The sequence below is a fragment of the Helicoverpa zea genome, chromosome 1, assembly GCF_022581195.2.
Source record: "Helicoverpa zea isolate HzStark_Cry1AcR chromosome 1, ilHelZeax1.1, whole genome shotgun sequence".
NCBI classification, from domain to species: Eukaryota; Metazoa; Arthropoda; class Insecta; order Lepidoptera; family Noctuidae; genus Helicoverpa; species Helicoverpa zea.
The window spans coordinates 9458281-9480923 of record NC_061452.1 but is presented as its reverse complement, the minus strand read 5'-3'; the positions used below and the strand labels follow the sequence as shown (position 1 = coordinate 9480923).

Genomic DNA, 22643 nt, shown 5'->3' with positions numbered 1-22643 from the left:
GGACGGTAACATTACTATTAAGCTCCCTGATGGCAAAAGACGCCGTATCTTCAATAGTGAGGAGGTCATTGCACTTGGGACGGAGTACGGCAAGTCACTGGAACTGGCGGCTGCGGTTTCCAAGGAGGTATTGAATAAGAATACCAGTCCAGCGCCAGCGCAAACTTCGTCTCGTTCAAGGCGGAACATAAAGAAAAAGTAAACTCTTTGATATTCTTTCTATGTTATATTGTTTTAACTTGTACATGTTTACCCCTTTAGTGCTATTTGTTATATTTCTTTACTGGTTATGATGAATGATTATTATTTTTTGATATACCGTCGTATTGTAAACATTTACTAATTGTCAACACAACATGTCAATTTCAATTTGACAACCTATCAATGTCATCAATGACATCACTTGTCATTGTCATTTAACCATCCATTTAACTTACCACAGCATATGTTTTATTTTTGTTACGTTTTGTTATTTTTTTTTTTTTTGTGTTTCATATGTTTCGCTTATTTGAACATTTTATTGTGAACAGTCGACCGGCAGGTTATGCACACATTACTTTTAATTTGCTTATAATTTTTGTTATTTTTTTTTTTTAATATTTATTGTACATTTATTCATATTTATTATTAGCTTTATTATGTCTGACGATGACTCATTTTATTCGTGTCTTAGTTCAACTTCTTCGTTATCTCTTGACGATTCTTTTAGTCCCTCCGGTTTTTTAAATAGCGAGTTTTGTCGATTTCCCAAGTGTTTTAATGTTTGCCATGTCAACGCTCAAAGTATTCCTCAACACCACTCTGATATGCTGGAAATATTTTCTGAGGTAGCCTTACACGCGATTTTAGTATCAGAAAGTTGGCTCAAACCCGAACTTCCGTCTACTTCTTATTGCCTACCTGGTTTTATCCTTATTCGCAATGATCGCACGGGAAAAAGAGCCGGGGGTGTCGCTATTTATTTACGTAGTGACATTCCCTACAAAATCTTACTTGCTTCGTCGCCGCTGTATAACGGTAATCCTGAATATTTATTTCTTGAAATTGCTGTCAAAGGGGTTAAAGCTGTTCTAGGGGTCGTATACTGTCCACCTTCAATAGACTATTTCTCCAGTGTGGAATCTATCCTTGAATTGATTGCGTCTGAGTACAAACACATCATAGTCATGGGTGATTTTAACACTGATCTTATGAAGCAGAGCTCTAGGTCTCGCAAGCTGAGTGCAATCCTGGAGTCGACGGGTCTATTATCTCTCGACCTCAATCCCACACACCATAACTTAGACTCGTGCGACTCCTGGCTTGACCTTATGCTCGTGAATTCGCCGGCGTATGTGGCAAACCATGGTCAGGTTGTGGCACCCGGGCTTTCTAGACATGATTTGATTTACTTGTCATATAAAATTAAACCACCCAAGCCACGGCCCGCTGTAGTACGCTTACGTAATTTTGCTAGGCTGAATAGGGAGGAATTGTTGGATGAAGCCAGATCTCTTGACTGGCTCGACATTGTCGAGGCGTCGACAGTGGACGAGAAAGTCGAGAGACTAAATAGGCACATTATGGGTCTCTTTGATTCGCACGCTCCCCTAAGGGAGGTGCGTATCAAGCGGCCCCCTGCTCCATGGATTTCTCCCGGAGTTCGTATGGCTATGAGACGACGGGACCGGGCTTTCAGAAAATATAGAAGGGATCGCTGTGAGGAGAACTGGCTGCTGTATAAGCAGGCCAGAAATCGCTGCAATCAGATGGTAAGAGTATCTAAACGCCGATACATTTGTGAAAATGTTCTCAACTCGTCACCGGCTGACATATGGAAGTTTCTTAAAACTCTCGGTATCTCTAGATCTATTCCTAACAACAACTTATCTTCCAACTTTTCACTGAATGATCTAAATAAACATTTTTCGAAAGCATGTTTGCTCGCGGATGCGGTAAAAAATAAAACCGTGTCTGAAATTACTTCCATGCCCGTATTCACTCAAAATTCTTTCTCTTTTTCCCCTGTATCTGGCGATGAGGTTCGTAAAATATTTGCTAACATCAAATCCAAAGCGGTTGGGTGTGACGGTGTCAGCAGAATCATGATATCCTTCCTTATTGATGTTATCCTGCCTATCCTTACTCATATTATAAATTTTTCCTTGGAGTCTGAAGTTTTCCCCACGTCTTGGTGTAAAGCATTTATTATCCCACTTCCTAAAATTAATAACCCCAGCTCACTTAATCACTTTAGGCCTATTTCCATACTCCCCTTTCTATCCAAAATCCTTGAAGCAGTTGTTCATAAACAATTGTCATCGCACATATTCAGTAACAACCTCCTTTCTAATTTCCAATCCGGATTTCGGCCCGGTCACAGTACAGCCACTGCCTTGCTCAAGGTAACCGAAGACGTTAGGGAGGGCATGGAGAATTCAAAGGTTACTTTATTAGTTCTTATTGATTTCTCCAACGCTTTTAATATGGTTGACCATGATATTCTCCTTGCTCTCCTGTCTCGTTTTGGGGTCTCATCGCCAGCATTGGGTTGGTTCTCCTCATATCTTCGCGGTCGCCAGCAGGTGGTTCGCACTGATCAGGGTTTATCCGATTGGTGTGATCTGGAGGCTGGTGTTCCGCAAGGCGGTATTCTTTCTCCTCTTTTATTCTCTTTATTTATTGATGCCATCACTAGCTCTTTAAAATGCTCTTACCATTTGTATGCCGATGACCTGCAATTATACGCACAAACTGAGGTCGGCAATCTTAATAATTGCATATCTTTAGTTAATGCTGACTTGCGAACTATTGAAGAGTGGTCTGACAAATTTGGATTAGTTGTTAACACCGGCAAATGTCAGGCCATCCTTATAGGCAGCTCCGGTTACCTAAACCGTTTGGACACTAATTCTTTAACACCCATCGTCTTCAATAGTTCAACAATAGGCTTAACGCAACAGGTGAAGGATTTGGGGTTGCTGATTGACAGCAACTTCAGTTGGTCAAAGCAGGTTAGCCAGGTAAGTCAAAGGGTTACTCTAACGCTGCGATCTCTCTACAGGTTCAAGCATTTCCTTCCTATCAGTACTAAAACTACTTTGGTACAGTCTCTTGTGCTTCCTATCATTGACTATGCTGATGTTTGCTACTCGGATCTATCTCAAGAACTTCTCAACAAAATGGATCGTCTTCTCAATAACTGCATACGCTTTATTTTCGGCCTTCGTAAATATGATCACGTTTCCTCTTTTCGTTCTCAGCTTAAATGGCTGCCTATTCGTCATAGAAGATCCCTTAGATCTCTCTGTATGCTCTTCTCTATTCTCAACGATCCCTGTGCTCCTGATTATCTTCAAAATTACTTTAAGTTATTGGGCAGTTCTCATAGCCGTAACCTGCGTTCCTCTGAGAATTTGTTGCTCGAAATTCCATGTCACCGCACCGGATTTATGGCTAATTCTTTTGCTGTATCAGCAATTAAACTCTGGAACGCTCTTCCCCTTGACATAAAAAAGGCACCCAGTAAGTATTCCTTTAAGCGTACAGTTCGCCATCATTATTTAAACTCCTTACCTAATTGAGTCGTCGTCACTCTTATTGATTTGATATTTTATTTTTATGTTGTATGTATAATATATATTTATATATTATTATGTATTAAGTATTTATGTATTGTAATATGTTTTTATTTATCTATTCATGACTTTCTCTTTTCTTTTTTTTTTTTTTTTGTACTACCTATTTATTTTCTCTCTTTAACCCGATGGTTGACTGGTAGAGAATGCCTTGAGGCATTAAGTCCGCCAATGTACCTATTTTGTACATAAAGTATAAATAAATAAATAAATAAATAAATCTTTTTAAGAAAACAATATGAAGTTATACTCCATTTTAGTTGGCACTTTGCAAATTGTTGGACCTTTAGTTCAGTAGGTTATTTCTATTATTCTAATCGAATGGAGCATAAATGAAGATATTGATGTGAAAACAGGTGTCCCATACGTATGTGTACATGCATATTGTCTTTCGGCTTTGAAGTCCAAGGTCAGCGGGAATCATTAGATGCAGATTACTGAAAACCGGGAAAAGGGGTAAACCTTGGGCTTGTCCAGCATTGGACGTCTTTCGACTGAAACGACGTGGTAAAACATAAACAATCATGATACAGACTTCTTGTTTTTGCTAGCAGTAGATCCTTTAAAATGTATTGTAGTGAATACGCATCAACGTATCTCCTTCAATCTGCAGTTCGAATATGACAAAGGTATTAACATTGCCAAATCACATTTGAACTACCTGAAGAAGATTAACGATAGATCAGAATTTAATCAAATTACTGTAGAGATATTCAGAACCCAAATGGTATCAAAATTAATTAGGTTCATGTGACATGAATCAAATACCTAGCCTTGATTTATTAGCTAAGTCAATACCCGAAATAATTTTGGCAAACAATTAATTAATTTGCAATTAATCTGAATCAACACTTAACACTAATTCCGAGAAACAGAACGGAGGTATATTTGAAAAGGTGATATTTCGTATTCGTCTTTTGTTCACAAACAAAACAGAGCCTAAAAGAGGCTCAAAAGTAAATACGACTTTTCGGCATAATTCGTATGGTTGTTTAAGATAAATTTCTACTATCGAGCAACACCAGCCAGTTCTCACTCCCAACAGTTTATTTACAACAATGAAAAGAAACTTAACCGGCTTCGCGTCCAATTTAACTTTTGGTCTGATTACCGAAGTTATTTGTGGCCATAAACAAGTTACAAAGTTAATTTGTACATCTATCAAGTTAATGTTATATTTATCTCATGTTATTTACTGCAATACATTACCTATTTGTAATTTGAAGAAAAAAACGACAATATAAAAAAAATACAGCCAGAGCAACAGAAATTCTACCTTTGCTTAAAGAGATTGTGACGAAAACATTATAAAAGATACAGAAAAGCAAACGATATTTGTACTGCTATAGAAGTCTTTGTCTCAATATTTCTCCTTAATCACGACATATAATCAATAAATTTATTTATTACAGTAACTTCATCTAGCATCAATGATTGGAGTTAACATGTCAACTTCACGTAATGAGGCCAAGGGCGAGCGGTTGACTCCGACAGTCTACATCAAAGGGCAACCTCTCGACTAGTGCACGAGGGCTCTCGGAAGCTAACGAACGACTCGGATAAAACCCCACCACTTGTACTAGTTACCGAATGAACGAAAACTCATTGGACTTGTAATTATGTTGACTTTTTTAAGTGTTAATGCTTAGCATATTTCGCTTTTGTTGTCTTATTTTATTGTCTTCCTTAGTGTGTATTTTTTTAATTAATGTCGTTTTATATAGAATGGGTTACTTCCCATATATTTTCCATGCAGTAGCTTCAATAATTACACAAGTACTTGTTAGTAAATCATGTAAAATAGCAGTGTATATTTATTATTATTTAATGTAGATAATTTTCCAAAGTAAAAATAGTCTTAAAGTTAGCACGCAACTCATAGCAACAAAGTGGCAAGCGGACACGAACCTATAGTTTTCAACCAACCCCGCTAGACTCGTGCGCCGTAAGAACTCAATTAATTCTTTAGCACACGAACACTAATAACCCCAGTTCACACATTCATTGGTATTGTAGGAGAATTTGTTACAGCATGTTCAACTGATGACTCTGAGTTGCGAAGGTATGTGTGCACCAATAACAAATTAAACTTGCAATTATTAAGTAGGTATAAGTATCTCAAAATAATGTATTAAAGACTCTAAACTCTTTTTAATCTAAAAGTAGGTAAGATACATGCAATGTCTTGCTTGAATTAATTTTCATAACTGCTCCATAGTCTTAACAATATAGATATATTACAGAATGCGCTGTACCCACTTTAAAAGTAGTAGTGAAATAGCTCTCATAGGATCCATAACGAATAAAAACGCAGGCAAACATTTACAAAAGTACAAAACGTTGCTGCAAAAATAAAAACAAAAGAACACAGTTTTTTTCCAACCAAACAAAGTTCCATTACAAAAAAAAATCCGCACAATAATATATCCGAACAAAATGGTACAAAGCTAGGAACAAACAATGTACCAAAATTCATTTGCAACAATAATTTGGAGTGCATCACGACGAATAGCGAACTTGTTTATGAGTTAAGTTAGATGACCTCGGTTCTTCGCCCCCACGTACTGGCTGACATAAAATTCTAAATGTACCTCGTAAAATATACGTTAATAACATTGTCTTCAACTCTCGTGGAGTCTCCACTGTCGGATAATGGAGGTCTGTTGTATTTATTGCTGCCTGAGAGCTGGTAACAAGAGATGTTATTATTGAACTAAATAAATCAAGTTTCAAAAGAAACATTACTTTTGTTTTACATTCACTAAAAGAGTTCATAAGTATTGTGTTCAGAATAAGTGAATGACATGTGGAAAACTTGCACTAAAACAAACTATAATCGGAACGAATGTACGTCCATACAAGACCCGCAAAATGCATGTTGAATTCATATGTACTCACACAGCTGCACTGGTATTATATTTCAGTTATTTTCATTGTCACCACAGGCTAAAACAATTGCAAACCTATTAAAACATGTGTTTTTTGTTATTCGATTAAACGCGTAATTATTATGTCAGTTGTTTCTGTATGAACAACAAAAAAAATCCTATAACAGATGGGTAATATAAAACAAAATTCATCGCGGGTTCTTATTATAATTTCCAATTATGTATTATTCTAACGAACTCATTTTATAGTTCAAATAACTGAGATATGAAGCGGTAAAGTTCTTACGCTATCCTATTTAATAAAGGCGTATAAATGAGTAAGAAAGTGGAAACTTTGAGAGTTGAAACGAAGATTTCTAGGACTTTGACATCATAATATTTATATTATTGAACGAGCAGAATTAAACTTATCCTGCGAACTCTACGGGAGAATAATAATTAATAATTTTCGAAACTTATCACGTAGCAATAGAAACTTCGAGTAAAATAAATGAAATTAACATAACGAACTCAAGATTTAATTTTATTCATAGAATATACTCGGTAAACACATTTCCCAGAATAATTTATATTGTTTTGACAATATAATACGTATTACATTTGCAAAAACAATACGTACATCATTATGTCGACTCGCTCACCCTTATCTGAAGACCACATACTATTTTCCTCGCAACAAAAACTCCAAAGTCACGTGAAGCAGTGTTGCACCCTCTCCAAACTAATAACGTACCATAAGTAATCATAAGAACAAACATAACAGGTGCCTTTCGCAACAGATATAACTATCAAACGGCCATACTGACTTTATTGCTCATTTCGAGGGAACGTCTTGACTTATAGTCGCCATATAAGCATTGTGCGCACAGATAACGCAATAAAACGAATATATCTGCGATGGACATTTTTTCAAGACCATTAAGACGTTGCTCTGTATTGCGTTTTATTGAGGTGACGTGAAGCATTAAAATATCCGGTACATGAGGACCAGAAACCGATCGTTATCGCACGTTTTTAGGCCTTCGGATATTCGGAAGCCATTTATTCTGTAAGCTCTTCTAAAGTCAAGATAAAATACGGGTTTCTAAAGACCCGAAATTTAGTTTTCTTTGATAACCTAAAGTACTCTAAGAACCTCATCCATTTCAACTTTGAGACCTAATCTCTTTTTGCACTTGACCTACGCAACTGCGTACAGCTGATATTTTTATAATCTTCCAAAATAATTGCGCACTCAGTTCAAAGCGTTGGAAAAACGAAACAAAATTTAATTTCCATTAAAAATTCCGCCTTGCATTAAAAGGTTCCATAAACATTATTTAAATAGAAACATTGTGCTTCGGAGGTCTTGCGGTTGCTCGCAAATTGTACAAAGCTCGTGAATAAAATAGGTCGCCATAGTCGTCGTAAGCAATGAGCTTGCAGACTTGCAACTTGTCACTACTTGTGTTGTTCTCAGACATTGTAGCGTTATGCTGCGGAACGGAGCCTTAACAAATTGGATCACACATGAAAATTCAATTGTGGTGATGTTTTATAGTGCTGTAACTTTAGCGTAGTTTTAAACTATCATGGAGTCCTGAATATTTATAGCCGCCTGTATATTTATTTAATCCATAAAATAATCGTCAAGCTCACTTGCCATATTTTTTATCTCTAGGCTTGGTTAGCCTAAGAATAAACGCCAAATTCGAAGGCCATCCCTGGACCATGTATACAGAATGTCGTTTCGGAAAAACAAAAAGAAGAAGAAGATTTATTTACAAGTTTTGCAGAGACCATAACCGTATAATTCAATAACATAACACTTATAAGATGGTCGATTTTCACGGAAGGCGGATATTATACGTGTTTGTAGTTATACTTATCTTCATAGCGATAACAAATTCGCAGTCGCAAGTTTCCCCAAGCCACCCCCTTGCTGAGGGTTGAACAGTGAACTTTATGGCGGCTCCTCGTGGAATGCTTACAATTTATCAGCCTTTATGACGAATATATTCTATTCGATTATGCCTCTTGAATTGTTCCATTGAATACCTAAGTTGGTGTTCGTCGTGCGAATTCGTTGTGTTCAACATTGTTGATAGTACTTATTGTGTAGATAGAAGTTGAGACTGGCGAGCACGAAGTTTTAAAGGACTTTCAAAAAGTTTATTTCGTACTCGTATATTTTATGTTGCATAATGGTTGTGCTTAGTAACGTGAACCATTTCTTAGAAGTAGATAGCTAAAGCTAAACTAGGTATAGATATTTTGTCTCGAATCTGTTCTGAAGTGTTTGTACAAGTTCTCGGAAAACAACTCAATCGCTGCTATTCCTGAAGGTACCTAATCTAAAAATACCCAGAAGTAGCCAATAACATCGTTTGCTGTAACACAATAAATGATCAAACGAGAAAAGGCTTTCTAAAACAAAACCAAAGATAAAAAGGCGACCCCATTCGCTCGATTTACATAGTATGCCTTCTCCGAAATTAACTTAGCTACATTGAAAAGGTAGCAGTGGAACAAAGCTGCGCGGTACCTTTGACTAAATTGAATTACCTACGAGTTGGTGCTTGTAGGCGACATGCGACCCGCCAGATAGCGGCTGCCATCAGGGAACTGTCAAAGCATGTAACAGCGTCAGTGAATGCGGTTCATAATTCACTTAGCAGAACCGCGGCTCCAGAGTGGCTTCGATTCAATTACCTCTCGTTCTAACTTCAATTAGACCAACAAGTTTTTATAGGCGAACCCTTGTTTATTGTCTCCGGGTAATATAATTATTTTCCCGATTCAGATTAATGCGCCTAATTCGATTAAATTCTACTGATATTGCAGAAATTGGATTAATTTTATGAAGCTGCTGATGGGACCCGACCCGGTAATGGCTTCTGCGTCTATATGTAGGATAAACATTCGAACGTCGGATTTATGTCATCATTGGAATTTATCAGATTACGGTGTCTTAATATTAAAGCACTCCCGTTTCCGAAGAAGTAAAATCTTTTCTACATTACTTAAAATATTTTACTGGAAATCGGATGCTAAAAAAACAAAGATGTGGATATCTTTTAGCTATTGCTGTTTGTACACTGTACCTACACAAATTTTCAACTTGCAGTCCTGAAAAGTCGAAACAAAAATCTAGTCAATAAAGGAATGTTCCCGGAGCAAAGGCAAAAAAACGAAATTGTACAAGACAACAGCTGTCCCAGCCAATTTTATTGACTCTGTAACACAACCAAATCGTCTGCCTGAACTTTTGTAAGCACACACAACACTAATATGGCTTCTGAAGACTGAAAGTTTCAATTTGAAATATTTTCTATTTTCCACTTTACGTTGATATTATTTAGTCTACTATTAGACATAAGACTATCCCGGTTAAAGATTAAGGCAGCCAATTTCAATCCATTATATTTTCACAGTCGTGGTGGCCTAGTGGGTAAAAGACCAACCTCTCAAGTATGAGGGCGCGGGTTCGATCTCAGGTCAGGCAAGTACCAATGCAACTTTTCTAAGTTTGTATGTACTTTCTAAGTATATCTTAGACACCATTGACTGTGTTTCGGATGGCACGTTAAACTGTAGGTCCCGGCTGTCATTGAACATCCTTGGCAGTCGTTACGGGTAGTCAGAAGCCAGTAAGTCTGACACCAGTCTAACCAAGGGGTATCGGGTTGCCCGGGTAACTGGGTTGAGGAGGTCAGATAGGCAGTCGCTTCTTGTAAAGCACTGGTACTCAGCTGAATCCGGTTAGACTGGAAGCCGACCCCAACATGATTGGGAAAAGGCTCGGAGGATGATGATGATGATATTTTCACAATCATTTTTTTATTTCAGCGACAAAAGAAAAGTCTATACAGTAGCCAGTGGACATTACATAAATCATAACCAACGAAGCAAAGAAGATAAATAATATATCATCGCATAAATCTGCCTACTAATTTCAGTTACTTAAATAATGTTAGCCTTTTTTATAGTTTGCCAAACCCACATTTCACAATAAATCACAGCAAGATGTGAATCTATTTCACAAACGACGCCTTAACTCCTATTCCATTTGCCATCTAAGGCCTAACACACGTCTAGACAGGCAGGGTCATAAAAATAAAAGTGTCAAACGGAAAATTATCGATGGAAATATTTCTACCCGCCAATAATACCGTTTGAAATATTAGATACTTAATAAAAATTATTTTACATCTAAAACAAATGTTGTCCCCATCATTCCGTTTTTATGGTTACCATAATCACAGCTGTTAAAATTCTGTTCACGCGTGAATACGGTTACTGCAGAGCTTTTTGTTATGTATAAAAATTCCTGTACCTTTTGCCAATTTCAAGTTAATATCGAATGGGATGACCTTATAGAAATTGAGACTATTTGTATGAATCGCCATGTTTTCTTGTATGAACCAACTTGGGCCATTTTCCTGTGAAAAGAACACTGTTTGGTAACTTTTGCTCGCTACGATTTCCCTACATAATATTTTTAGTTCAAATATTAGGACGCAGATGAGGTACACAGAATTGTGATTCAAATTCTATTTATGATATTCAACTTATAAAATAATGGAAAACTTCACAGAAGAGAAGTAACTTTATAATTAAAGAGTTAATTGTATTGTTTGAACAGATATTCTTCATTCCAATAAACAAACAAGTTGAACATAATCAGAGTGTAACGTAATCATTTCATTAAGCACAACCAAAACTATATCTTTACTAAATTAACAGTTATAAATACCATAATCAGTGCTATCCCTTTAAATAATTTATGAGCGGAGTATATTAGCAGTCACCCATACCCCGCAGAACACATAATAGGTAATAGCGGTACGGAAGATTGATGAATAATACATTTCTCTCAGCGGTACATTATTCACGATATATCACGGGAAAACAGCTGAAGAGGCCACGTGAAGTGCAATTAAAACTTTCACCGGCATACTTCCGACTATTTTTTGCGAAAAGATAATGTGATGGCTGTTTGCGAAACGCAAATACCTATGCACAAAAGCCTGAAGTTCCGAAAATAGATACGTGCATTTTCATTTTATCCGTGGAAAATTACAGAATAACCAAACAATACGTTAATTGATTTCAACTAAACTGACGTTAGATGGAATTTAAAATAACAAAAAAAAGTACCTACGGTTTTCAGATTTCACAAAAAACACATGCACAAAGCATTTTTGTTAGAGTCTTCTCAAAGGCTAACAAAAACTCAAAGCCCGACCGATCAAAGACAAAAGATACATAAAGGTAAATACAAAAGATAGACGAATAATACCGTCTCGGCGATATCTAGTACCAACTGAAATCTGAAAGTCGATACCTATATACCTACCTACCTACTGTGTGTCTTTGGGAAAATTCCAAAAATTTTATTTGTTTGCACACTTGTATATTAAAGGTTAAAAGTTTTGCGGAGTATATCGAGGTCTTAATAAAATACCTACCACTCAATGCATTGGAGAGTTCCGACATAGAATAAATTCTATACAGGAATGAATTTTAAGCAGCGCACAAAAAAAAAACTGGTGGTCCAGAATCATTAACAGAACATATCTGCATCATCAGTAAAAAAAATGTTGTCATTCTTTTGTCCGCCCTAAAATCAGCAAAATATGGATATCAACTATAGTTGATATCGCCAAGCGCTTAGAATAGCTATTCTTACGCGCTTGGAGCAGCGCTCGCGTCAGTAAACGGGTTTCGCGTTGCCGCCGTGCCTACTATGACGACTGTGACCGTACATTCGGTTACAAAATAAACATCTTTCGATATCAATAACTTTTCTTTTTTGTACTAAAACACGACAAAATAAAAATATACGTATCTATGAAACTTATTTAACTATAAGTTGACAAAGTTTGCGCACTGGATAAAATTCATTCCAGTATTAGACATGCGCTCGTTCATATAAAATATTTATGAAGGCAAAACAGTGATGTGATACACCCCGATAGACGATACAGCACCAATTTAAATTTAGTTTTTCAGAAATTGTGTTGAGAGGAGAATGAAGCGAGGGCGAAATGGTGCAGCGGTGTCGCCATTATGACACAAATTGACACTAACCGATGACGAAGTTGGATGCTATTGCTGGTAAACGCGAACTTTAACTTAGCTGTAGTTTTCCTTCGGGGCTGTAAAACGACTCAAAGAAATTTGTCGCACGCAAAAATACAGCTTCATTGTTTTACCAAATATGCACGCATCATTCGTTCCAGTCATTTATGCGGTAGACCTAACCGATGCGACGCGACGCGTCGGTCCAACATCGAGTCAGCAAAAACATGAAGAAAATTCGCACATATTCTGTGCACAATTCATGCGAATGAAACTCAACAGTACATCGTTTCAATATCGACACAGCAACTGTGCAGATTGCGTCCTACGCTACAGAATGCAGCTTACCTGCTCCGATAAATCCACGAGAGGCACTATGCTGCACTCACTTCTTACTAATAAAAGGGTGACATCAGCTTTTTGATTGTGTATGCCTCGTTTGTTTCACGGATATTCCGACATTTCCGACCTAAAAGCGCGACCGAAGTCAATTCGCGACGCAATATATTGCCGTTGACAACACGTGAGATGGAACTCACAGCGATGTATAAACTGCGGATTAATTTACATGTTACATTCACAAATTCACATGTGTAATTATAAATTAAACATTGTGTCTAAAAGAGCCGCAGCGGTTTGGTTCTTGGAAATTGTGGCGAAATATTATTTCGGCGGAATCGTAATTTAATTTGCTTGTACCTATATAGGATCAAACTTTGTCTTCTGAGCGAGTTGATAAATCCATGTTTTAATGGTGTACCTGTACCTGACTTCTTTATTTCCCAACTTCTCAGACTATAGACATTTTACATGCTTTGCAGTCACAATATTTATATTCATTATCATCATACAAATTGAGAAATGTCAATAAATCACGCGATTGTTTGTAACATCATTATAAAGTTAAACATTCATTTTACTATTGAACACGTTTTGCGGGAAATGTAATACGAATTATTCGAAAAGCTCATTGTTCGAGTGTACGCTGGGTACGATTTTCAGTTTGTCTGGTATTGTCCGTAGTGCAATACCAACGATGCGGACAACACAAGTATTTTATTACCAGCTACAAATCTTCATTTAGCAGCATTGCTCGAAGCCTTTCACAGTTACGGTACACACGAAAGCGAAATGGAACCATTCACGTTTGATTTACGGGAGCGATAATTATCGTCATCCGATTAGATTTATTTAACTTTTTTGACAGAAAGCTATCGTAAATTGGTACCAAATGTACATTTTGTCTTATCTCTGCTTTCAGGATTCTGCGAGAGTGCAATCCGATTGGTCCAATTCCAAAACTGGGATTTGACAAGGTAAACTTATTATGCTGTTGTAGTGAAACTTGCTTGCTAAGCTATTTTAACGTAAACGTTTCTCAGGATTTTTCTGCCATTTGAGCATATTTTATTTTAAATGATGGTTTCGAAGTCTAGCCCGTAGCTAAGTCATATATGTAGATCTGCAAAATAAGATCGATCAAGGTGAAGTTATGTTTGCTGGAGTTGGTCGACCAACAATTAAGTGGACATTTATTTCGTGTTAAAGCCTTACTTTTCTCGCCAGAGTAGAAGTCAATTGTTTTCAGAAAGTAACGCTTATTTTAAAATAATAAACAATAAAAACTCGTTATAAACAAAAAAAAAATAAGCAAAGCAACTTAAGCGTGGCTAAAACTTTCGATACCTCTTACGAGTACCTACCTACAATTTACAAAGGCGTTAATATTATATTACGAATGACCTCTTCAGCTCAAATTGATGGTGAATTATATATTAAGTGTGACCTTAACTGGCACCCTATTGATTGTCATTTGTTATTTATACGTTATTATTGGACGTCGCCATGGCAACGACGAGGGGTGTTTCTACCTGAGATGTGTGTCAATAACGAAGACTTGATAACTGAGATTTTAAGAATCACGTTTACAAATATTTTTTTACCGGTATCCTTTGTATTGAAAAAATAGTATAGATTATTTAGCCTTCTTTTTTAAATTGGTCAATAAAACTCATTAATGCACGCATTTATGAATGATCGTTACTGAATTGCTGTACCGATTTGCAAGGGTATTTTAATTTTGAGTCAGTAGTAAAACTTCCTCTTGTTACGGGCACATTTTCGTGCATAAAATCTGTTATATTCTAAGAATATTAAATATTATACGAACAATAATAAACTATGCAGATATGAATACATAAAACAAGAATATTAATATACCGACCAAAAGTTCAGCTATTGCGCTATTCGTTGCTACGTCTATTTATTATTTATTACGCACCTATTTCATAAAACATGAGAGGACCGTGGATGTTTAACTATACTTGCTTTAGTTTTTCCGTTTTCTTCGACGATAATTAATTGTATCGTGCAAAGAAAATATCAAGTAAAAATCTAACCAGGTACCAAAGCAAGTTGTTCCAACGCAGTCGCTCTATGTAAAATATTGGTACGCAGCTCAATATATTTGGGAAAAGGCTAGGCATATAACATAATCTGTCAAACGTTCTGTGACCTATCTATGATATGACTTAAATTCGCTATTAATAATTTTGAACAGATCTCAATGGGAATTTCGTATAACCGATCGTGTATCGTTATATATAAGTTAAGTTCTACTTATATACTGGAATCGTACTATAATTTTCTCAGAACTCATAAACCATGCGCAGCTTTTAATGCAGCTCTAATAAAATATTCTTTCTGTACAAATATCTTAGTTTATACCGTAGATGTCGTGAAATATAAGATTTTCAAATAAAGTACGCGGATAAGAATAAATGTTCACCAATTTATTCCATTTTATTTTTCATTGAATTTGTAAATCAAAAGTTATTTTCAACCCACTTACTGCGCATTCTATTCTTTCCCAACTGCAAATAGCTAACTAAAACCATCAACATTTAAAAGACCTAATGTAATCTGATCAGGCTGCAGTCTAGCTTCCTATTTTAAAGGAATCTATTTTTTCCTGTGTTACATTGCTCAAAGTGGAGTCAGGGATTGCCTTGAACGGCGACGATACGGACGAACTGAATAAATAAACAGAAGCTGTGCAACCTTGTGAAAAATCCTTTAAACTTGATTGTCTTTTTTGTAGAGTTCGGTTTTATCAAGGACAACCTCATTAGAGAAACTTTTTTATTCAAACTAGATTGTGTATTCGAAATTCTGATAAAAAAATACGAATACAAATTCTATACAAAACACCTAAACATAAGTTTGTTTTTTGCTCAGACTCAAATTTATTTCATACACATACCAGCAAAGCTAGCGACGAATGCTTTCGAAAAGCAACAAAAAGGCATGAAAAACTCATCAAGATAAATTACCCAAAATCGTTTACGAGAGGACGTTAAGCCGAATCCAATATTTCAGCAACAAAATCAAATTGTATAGCAATACGACCGCTGTGACCGAGGCTTATATTGCCATGCATCATTTGAATCTGCTCCGCTAAGTGGTTAAGCAGTCTGGCTGAATAACTTATGTACCTACGTCATGCACATAACTGGCGTAACCTAACTAGTGCAAGTGACGACACAGCTTGACTGGACACCGCCAACTAGTGTTCAACACCGTGAACTAGTATTTCACGTACTTGCTGTTTATTGTTCAACTTCAACTGTGTTATTCTTTAAGCATCGAGTGGCTTGATCACTTTTATTTTCCAAGAGTTGTAATCAAAAATACGTAAATAAAATACATCAGAATTGGTTACCAGTTTTTTGTCACAGGTCGTTGTCTCTAAATATTTCTAACTACAGACAGTCATCCTTCAACGATACTTGAAGACACTGCGGCCGGGGTGTCAACCTACATAAACAAGAGTATCAATAATCGAGCCATACATTTATCAATCTAAATATAAACAAAACACCAAGTAGCCTCTGCGGAATCATCCCAAACAGGCAAACGCGTTTCAGCAAAACAGAAACTCTTATGCAATTTGCGGAATCAGTGCTTATCTTCTATTCGAGACGTAACAAGGGAGTTTAAGTAAATTTAACAGCAATTTGCAGTATGTTAACTGTAGCGTCGGCGCTTATTGCCACTCCACTCTCGTTACACTCTCAGGCCGGATGATATTGCTAATTGGGTTTCCTAGTTGCTGGAAATCGTATAAAGTTTCACTAATACGACACAAGCTGCTGATGCCGGGATGTTACTAACAAATTAAATATCATGAATGCTGTTGTGTGGTGCTTCCACTTGGTTACTTTCGGGGCACGTTGGCGTTCTCGTCAAGGTGCTAATGGTATTGAAGCTTGTCGCCCCGTTTGCTCAGCCAGGGTGTTTCGTGCCCAATGCGGTGTACATACCATTCTGAATTTCACACGTGTATTTTCACTCGATATTTTCTGTCTGCCGCTTTTGTATTGACTCAAGCCATTTTCGTTCCTGATTTTCGGTTTGCTTTTTATTAAACCATTATTATCTTTGATGTAATATCCGGTAAGTAAAGTAACGTTTGCTGTTGACAGTCTATCATCGATTCTCGCTTCGATTTTCCAACGCGAGTGCATAAATTGTAATTAAAATGAGTTTTTTCTGGAAAAATGTTTAGGCAACAATGGAAATTGAAATGTTTTACGTTTAAGAGAGTATTGTTCTGATTGATTAATTCTGAATTTGTTCAGTATTATTATGATACTTTTTCCGAATACTTCCTTATACTTCTCGGCTTCACTTCAATAACCCAACAGTTTTTAAGCGAACTTACTCATGATTCTAAATTATTATTCCGAAATAGTGACCTTTATAAATAAAATTAATGGCCTAACCCAAAATCTTGCCAAGTCGAATTTAAATAAAAAGTACGGATTATTTAAGCAATTAATTAACTTAATGGTATTAATAAATGCTGAGCTAAAAAAACGGAAAAGGAATAAATTATTTTCGTTGAAAACAATGACATTGAATTTGTTGAGAAATAAAGAAGAAAAGTCTTTGTATTTACTTTGCGCAATGAAGGGTAAAATTATTATGAATTCGTAAAAATGACTTGTGAGAATGAACACAGTTCACCTTAACTTGCTACGTATTCACGGAAAAAGTTTAGCTGCTTTTTACATAATTACAGTTTTTATTAATCCGTTTGTTCCTTTATTATTCATTTAAGTGTAATCATATTATCATGAAGTATCACTGAATAAAGAATAATAATCAACAAAGTTTACGACTACCATTTTCAGCTTCACAAAGACGGGATATTTTCAGAGCATTTTTTCATAACTTTGCTAAGAATGCGAGAGGTTATCCCAAATATTTTAGACCAAATGATCTCCATTGGCTCGATGGTTCTTTATTAAGTATTGAGATTCCCTTTGGAATAACTGATAGAACAACTTTCTTAGCTCCATGGATTGATATTACTCTATCATAAAAAATAAAGGTGCACTACGGCTAGCCTGATTAAAATTACGTCGAGAACGTCATACCTATTAAGTAGCTGACGGCTTTTTTTTAACTGACTAAGGTCCAAGTTCGCCTAAGTACCTTAGTTACTTTTGAGTGTTACCTTAGAAACTTTTTATTTACCGGTTAAAAATAATCTGTGTATTATTTTAAAGTAAACTAGGTACATCTATATTCATATAAAAAAAATAATAAAGGGCGCCGAAAAATTGGTCCTCATCGCTGTCACCCGGTAGTGTTTCCAATATGCTGGCGGCATTGCTTTGTTGGATGGCAATGTCGTCTATAGTTAAATATATACCTATACATAAGTATTATAATGTTCCCAATCCTCCGCTGATCCTGACTGTAAGATTACAGGTGTTAAGAAACAGTTCTCTAACTCCTGTAATCTTCTTGTAAAGGCTCAGGTATGTACTCCGAACCCCGTGTGTGCGAAACACGTGTAATGTTAGATTAAAGAAATCAATACAAGGATAAAGTAATCAAACTTTTAGTTTGTTCGTGGTATTTTTGTTTCCTTTCGTAAATAGATTTGTGAAAGAATGGCGGTGTTGTGCCTAAATGATGGAATGTTTTTTATTTATATAGAAATGGGTAGGTATGTATATTGTTTTTACACAGTACGCGTCATTGTAGCGGAATTGTGAAGGAAAAACTATAGTTTCATAAAATAATAACTTCAAAGTGGTTTACAATTTTGTGTGTTCAGGATGAAATAATTAAATTTGTTTCCGCTAAGCTCTATTTTGTTAAGGTTTTGATTCGCATCAACAAAGCGAGCGTCGTCGGCCGCAAATTGCAGACTCATTGTTTGGCTCAAACAAACATTCGCGGGTCCGCTCCTTCTCACAAAGGAACTCCATTTACTGCGAACAAATCATTTTCATTGTTTTTATTTTTTAATTACTTATAATATCGTTACGTACCTATTTCCATTTCGTGTTTGAGATCAATTTCTATAATAGAGTTTTCAATAGATTGAATTTTGGAAGAAAGATCAAACGTTCTTTATTAAGTGTAGTAATTATTTTAGTGCTTAATTTGTTTGCTGCAAATGAGGCCGTATAAAAAGTATTTAAACACAATTTTTTAATTACCAACACGACATTGAAGAAGCTATAGACAAAAATATTTTTAATAAGTTGATTGACAATTGAGCTTTTATCAAAAATATTTATTATTGTCATACCTGTATCAAATAAACTCATTAGCCACCGTTAATTTAAAAGCTTATAATAATGAAATACGTATTTTTCAATTAAATATGTTTCCCTTTAAAATAGGTTGAATCCGTCTACCCTTTGAGTACTGTTACTGTTACAGCCTTTTTATCGTCCCACTGCTGGGCACAGGCCTCCTCTCACCCTTTGAGTACGAAATCCTAAAAAGTATAGGGCATTTTTTCCACTGATATACAAACAAATATGTAACAATAAATTAAAAATGAATATTGCAAACGTAAAAATAGTAAAAATCGGGAGGCTCAATTTCGTTTCAGGATTGAATTATTCAATGAGAGGCACCTCGTGCTTCACCCGGATTATGGAAGGTGTTTAAAAAATAAATCAATCAGGTCTTTTCATTCTGTTACATATTATTTATAATAAGCATTTTCGAATTGCAGTGTTTTTCTTTGAATGCGAATAACCTTAAAATTCTTCCTCTGTTTTGAAAATCTTTATAGATAAATTAAGAATAAACATATGTATTGTACACTCTCTTTTTTATCTTCTCAACCTTATTTAAAAGTGGAATAAAATATATCTTGGAGAAAATATGAGGAATATTAGGGTTTCAAAATGGGTTCCAAATAATACTCCTAGGTGGAATAAAATTATAATCATCTTGATTCCATAGTATTCAAACAAGTTTTGTTTAAAAATATGTTTATTTCTCTGCTGGTCAGATCGCTGACAATATGGAGATGATGTATTCATTAAAAAGACCAAGGCATTTCTAAAACATAAACAAATGTACTTACACATATTTACAGAACACTTAAAATAAACTAATATACAACTTAAAACTAAATGGCATCAAAAACTTGCTCCTCGTCGCTTGAATATAAAAATACCTTCATCATCCTCCGAGCCTTTTTCCCAACTATGTTGGGGTCGGCTTCCAGTCTAACCGGATGTAGCTGAGTACCAGTGCTTTACAAGGAGCGACTGCCCTATCTGACCCCCTCAACCCAGTTACCCGGGAAACCCAATACCCCTTGGTTAGACTGGGTTAGACTTGGTTTGACTAAATCTAAAAATACCTTGTAAATATAAGATTCAGACGCGGAAGAAGAATATTTCCCAAGTAATTCCGGGTGCCATTTCCGCAGGTATGAACCATTCATAGAAGTGATATGTGAAGATTTGGGCGCGGTGGTTATGAAGTATTTTGACGAAACAAACGTTGAATGCGTACGTTTGGAACCTAACCATGTCGCCGAAAGCAGAAGTCGCTCTTATGTACACGCAGTTAGGATATGGTTCGTTGTCTGTTAAATTAAGTTGACCCTGAAATTATTAAATAAAACATGTTAGGTTAAAGTAATTTGATGTGCTCAAAAAGCCCAGGAATACAATCAAAATACACGTTTAGAATCATCGGCACGAATCTTGAACGCTGACCTTCACCAACGAAAAGAACCAATCCCGACTGACAGGCTATGACGCGATGCGCTGCGGGCCAATCACCGCTTTAGCCTACCCCCGGTCCTCACTTCATAATAAATTAATAAATTATTTCTGCGCAGGTGAAGGTCAGGGCTCAAGTTTCGTGCCGATGATTTTATAAAAATAATATTTTGTAGTTAATTTTGATTGTGTTTTTTTTATTACTAGGTGTAATGCATATTTCAATATAGGGTTTATTTTTTAATAGCGTCAAAAATAGTTATTCAAATTACCCGAACAATCCTTGATCCTATCATTTTATCTGATTTTATAAGGTCGCGTCCGAGGAGTTCCTTGTTGTGGATCGCACATTTTCCGAAATAATATTCACTGTGAGCATATTCTGAAAAAAATATAATTTTCAATTAACTTTCAATTACATTGCATAAGTGATTTTGATGTTATTTAAAAATAGACACTGCAGATGCATAAAGTTTCTTTGGATCATAATGACTACTAAAGTTCATTACCATCCATATCAACTTTATTCAAATTAAGATCACACTGCAACATTTTAGTCGGCCGACAGTAGGTTTCGGTTCATAAATCAGTATGAAGATGAGTAGGTACGCACATTACAAAGATCAGGTATTGAGCCGGTATCAGACCGACTGCAAACCGTTTTTTTTAACGACGCCAAAATTCATCAAATGACCCCTCCCACTGTGGGTTAGCAGCGGTGAGGGAGTGTCCGACTCTTACTGATTAAAAACCGTCGTGTTCCGTCGTAGGCCTTTTATGTACCAGGGCCTTAACTCTCTCGAAATCGTAACTCTTTTGAACAATCCCGCAGCTCCAGCAGACCTTGGACTGACTGCAAACCTTGATTGGCACCTAGATTTAGTGTTTTAAAAAAATTGAAAACTATCGGATCAACTGTTGGTTGACTGTTTAGTGTACGGGTACTCTAATATAACATACGTTTAGGTGAAGCAATATTCGTGAACACGATGCTGTTGAGGGCTGAGAAGGTTTTGTAAGTGGAAATCTTCTCCACTGAAAATAAAAATAGAATATTTCGATACAATTGTTACAAACTGCAAACAAACAATAAAAAACAAGTTTTCACCCGCAATTTAATTCAGGAATTTTTCGACCTAATACCTATAACCAGTATATAAGATATATTAACTGATAGTTTCATCAAATAAATTTAGTAGTTTCTGCTTTGAAGTGTAAAAAATAGATACACATATTATATTCTTAAAAACTTTCTTGTTTAGTAAGAGGAAGGATAAACAACTTGGCTATAACCTTATGTGAAATTATTTTTCTTTTTAAACTTTGAAAGGATACTTCTCATCATGAAAAATACGGATCAGCTGTGGATCGTTTAAAGCACATAAATGTAACTGTAACAATATAACTCACCCAACACACATATTAATACAGATACAACTAAGAAATTCATTATTCACAACAAGACAAAGTGGACACTACAAAGCTGAGTACCTAAGCAGACTACTATCGAACCCGCCGAAGTCCCGCTTTATAACAGGTGGCTAGAAAAACAAAACTATCAAAACAGACAATACTAGCAAAACATTGTAAAATTCTAAAATGTACTAGCAAATACCACATTTGCAAATAATAGGCAACCAATAACAAATGGAAGTTGACGCCTAAACAACAAATGAATGAAAAAAAACAGCAAGTTATAAAGTAGTAAATCGGCCCTGTTAGGACAAAACGCTGTAATCTGTAAAAGGTCAATTTGAGAAAAATGAGTTTAAAAGTTTACATCTTTCCCTCGTTACCAAATTTTATCCGGTATAGATAATAGTATAATTTTTTTTAGAACTGATTTGTCATAATATTTACTCAATTTCAATAAAACATTTTATTATTGTATCTAATCAAGAAACCTATCAAAAATAAAAAAAAATGTTTTGTTACAAAAGCATGTACCTAGCCAATATTCGCCTCTGTTGTGACATAACAATGTAAGCGTTAATTACTGCATTTTGAAGAGATATACTTGTGTA

General features: G+C 35.8%; 2 protein-coding genes across 2 annotated transcripts; one reads left to right on the top strand and one right to left on the bottom strand.

Moving 5' to 3' along the window:
* The first annotated feature begins 1166 nt into the window (after positions 1 to 1166).
* LOC124646259 lies at positions 1167 to 3073 on the top strand. The gene is made up of 3 exons (XM_047186378.1): positions 1167 to 1751; positions 2943 to 3002; positions 3044 to 3073. The coding sequence occupies exons 1-3, from the start codon at positions 1167 to 1169 to the stop codon at positions 3071 to 3073; spliced, it is 675 nt and encodes a 224-aa protein (XP_047042334.1).
* Positions 3074 to 20268: 17195 nt separating this feature from the next.
* LOC124646249 lies at positions 20269 to 22069 on the bottom strand. The gene is made up of 4 exons (XM_047186369.1): positions 22030 to 22069; positions 21580 to 21654; positions 20892 to 21001; positions 20269 to 20499 (listed from the first exon to the last, which is right to left on the bottom strand). The coding sequence occupies exons 1-4, from the start codon at positions 22067 to 22069 to the stop codon at positions 20269 to 20271; spliced, it is 456 nt and encodes a 151-aa protein (XP_047042325.1).
* Between the last annotated feature and the right edge of the window lie 574 nt (positions 22070 to 22643).

Coding starts and splice junctions, on each gene's coding strand:
- LOC124646259 (XM_047186378.1), top strand. CDS start 1,167: ATGGGTGATTTTAACACTGATCTTATGAAGCAGAGCTCTAGGTCTCGC. Junction 1,752..2,942: donor GAAATCGCTGCAATCAGATG/GTAAGAGTATCT, acceptor TTAACGCAACAG/GTGAAGGATTTGGGGTTGCT. Junction 3,003..3,043: donor GGTCAAAGCAGGTTAGCCAG/GTAAGTCAAAGG, acceptor ATCTCTCTACAG/GTTCAAGCATTTCCTTCCTA.
- LOC124646249 (XM_047186369.1), bottom strand. CDS start 22,069: ATGAATTTCTTAGTTGTATCTGTATTAATATGTGTGTTGG. Junction 21,002..21,579: donor GAATATTGCTTCACCTAAAC/GTATGTTATATT, acceptor TATTTTTTTCAG/AATATGCTCACAGTGAATAT. Junction 20,500..20,891: donor TAGGATCAAGGATTGTTCGG/GTAATTTGAATA, acceptor TAATAATTTCAG/GGTCAACTTAATTTAACAGA.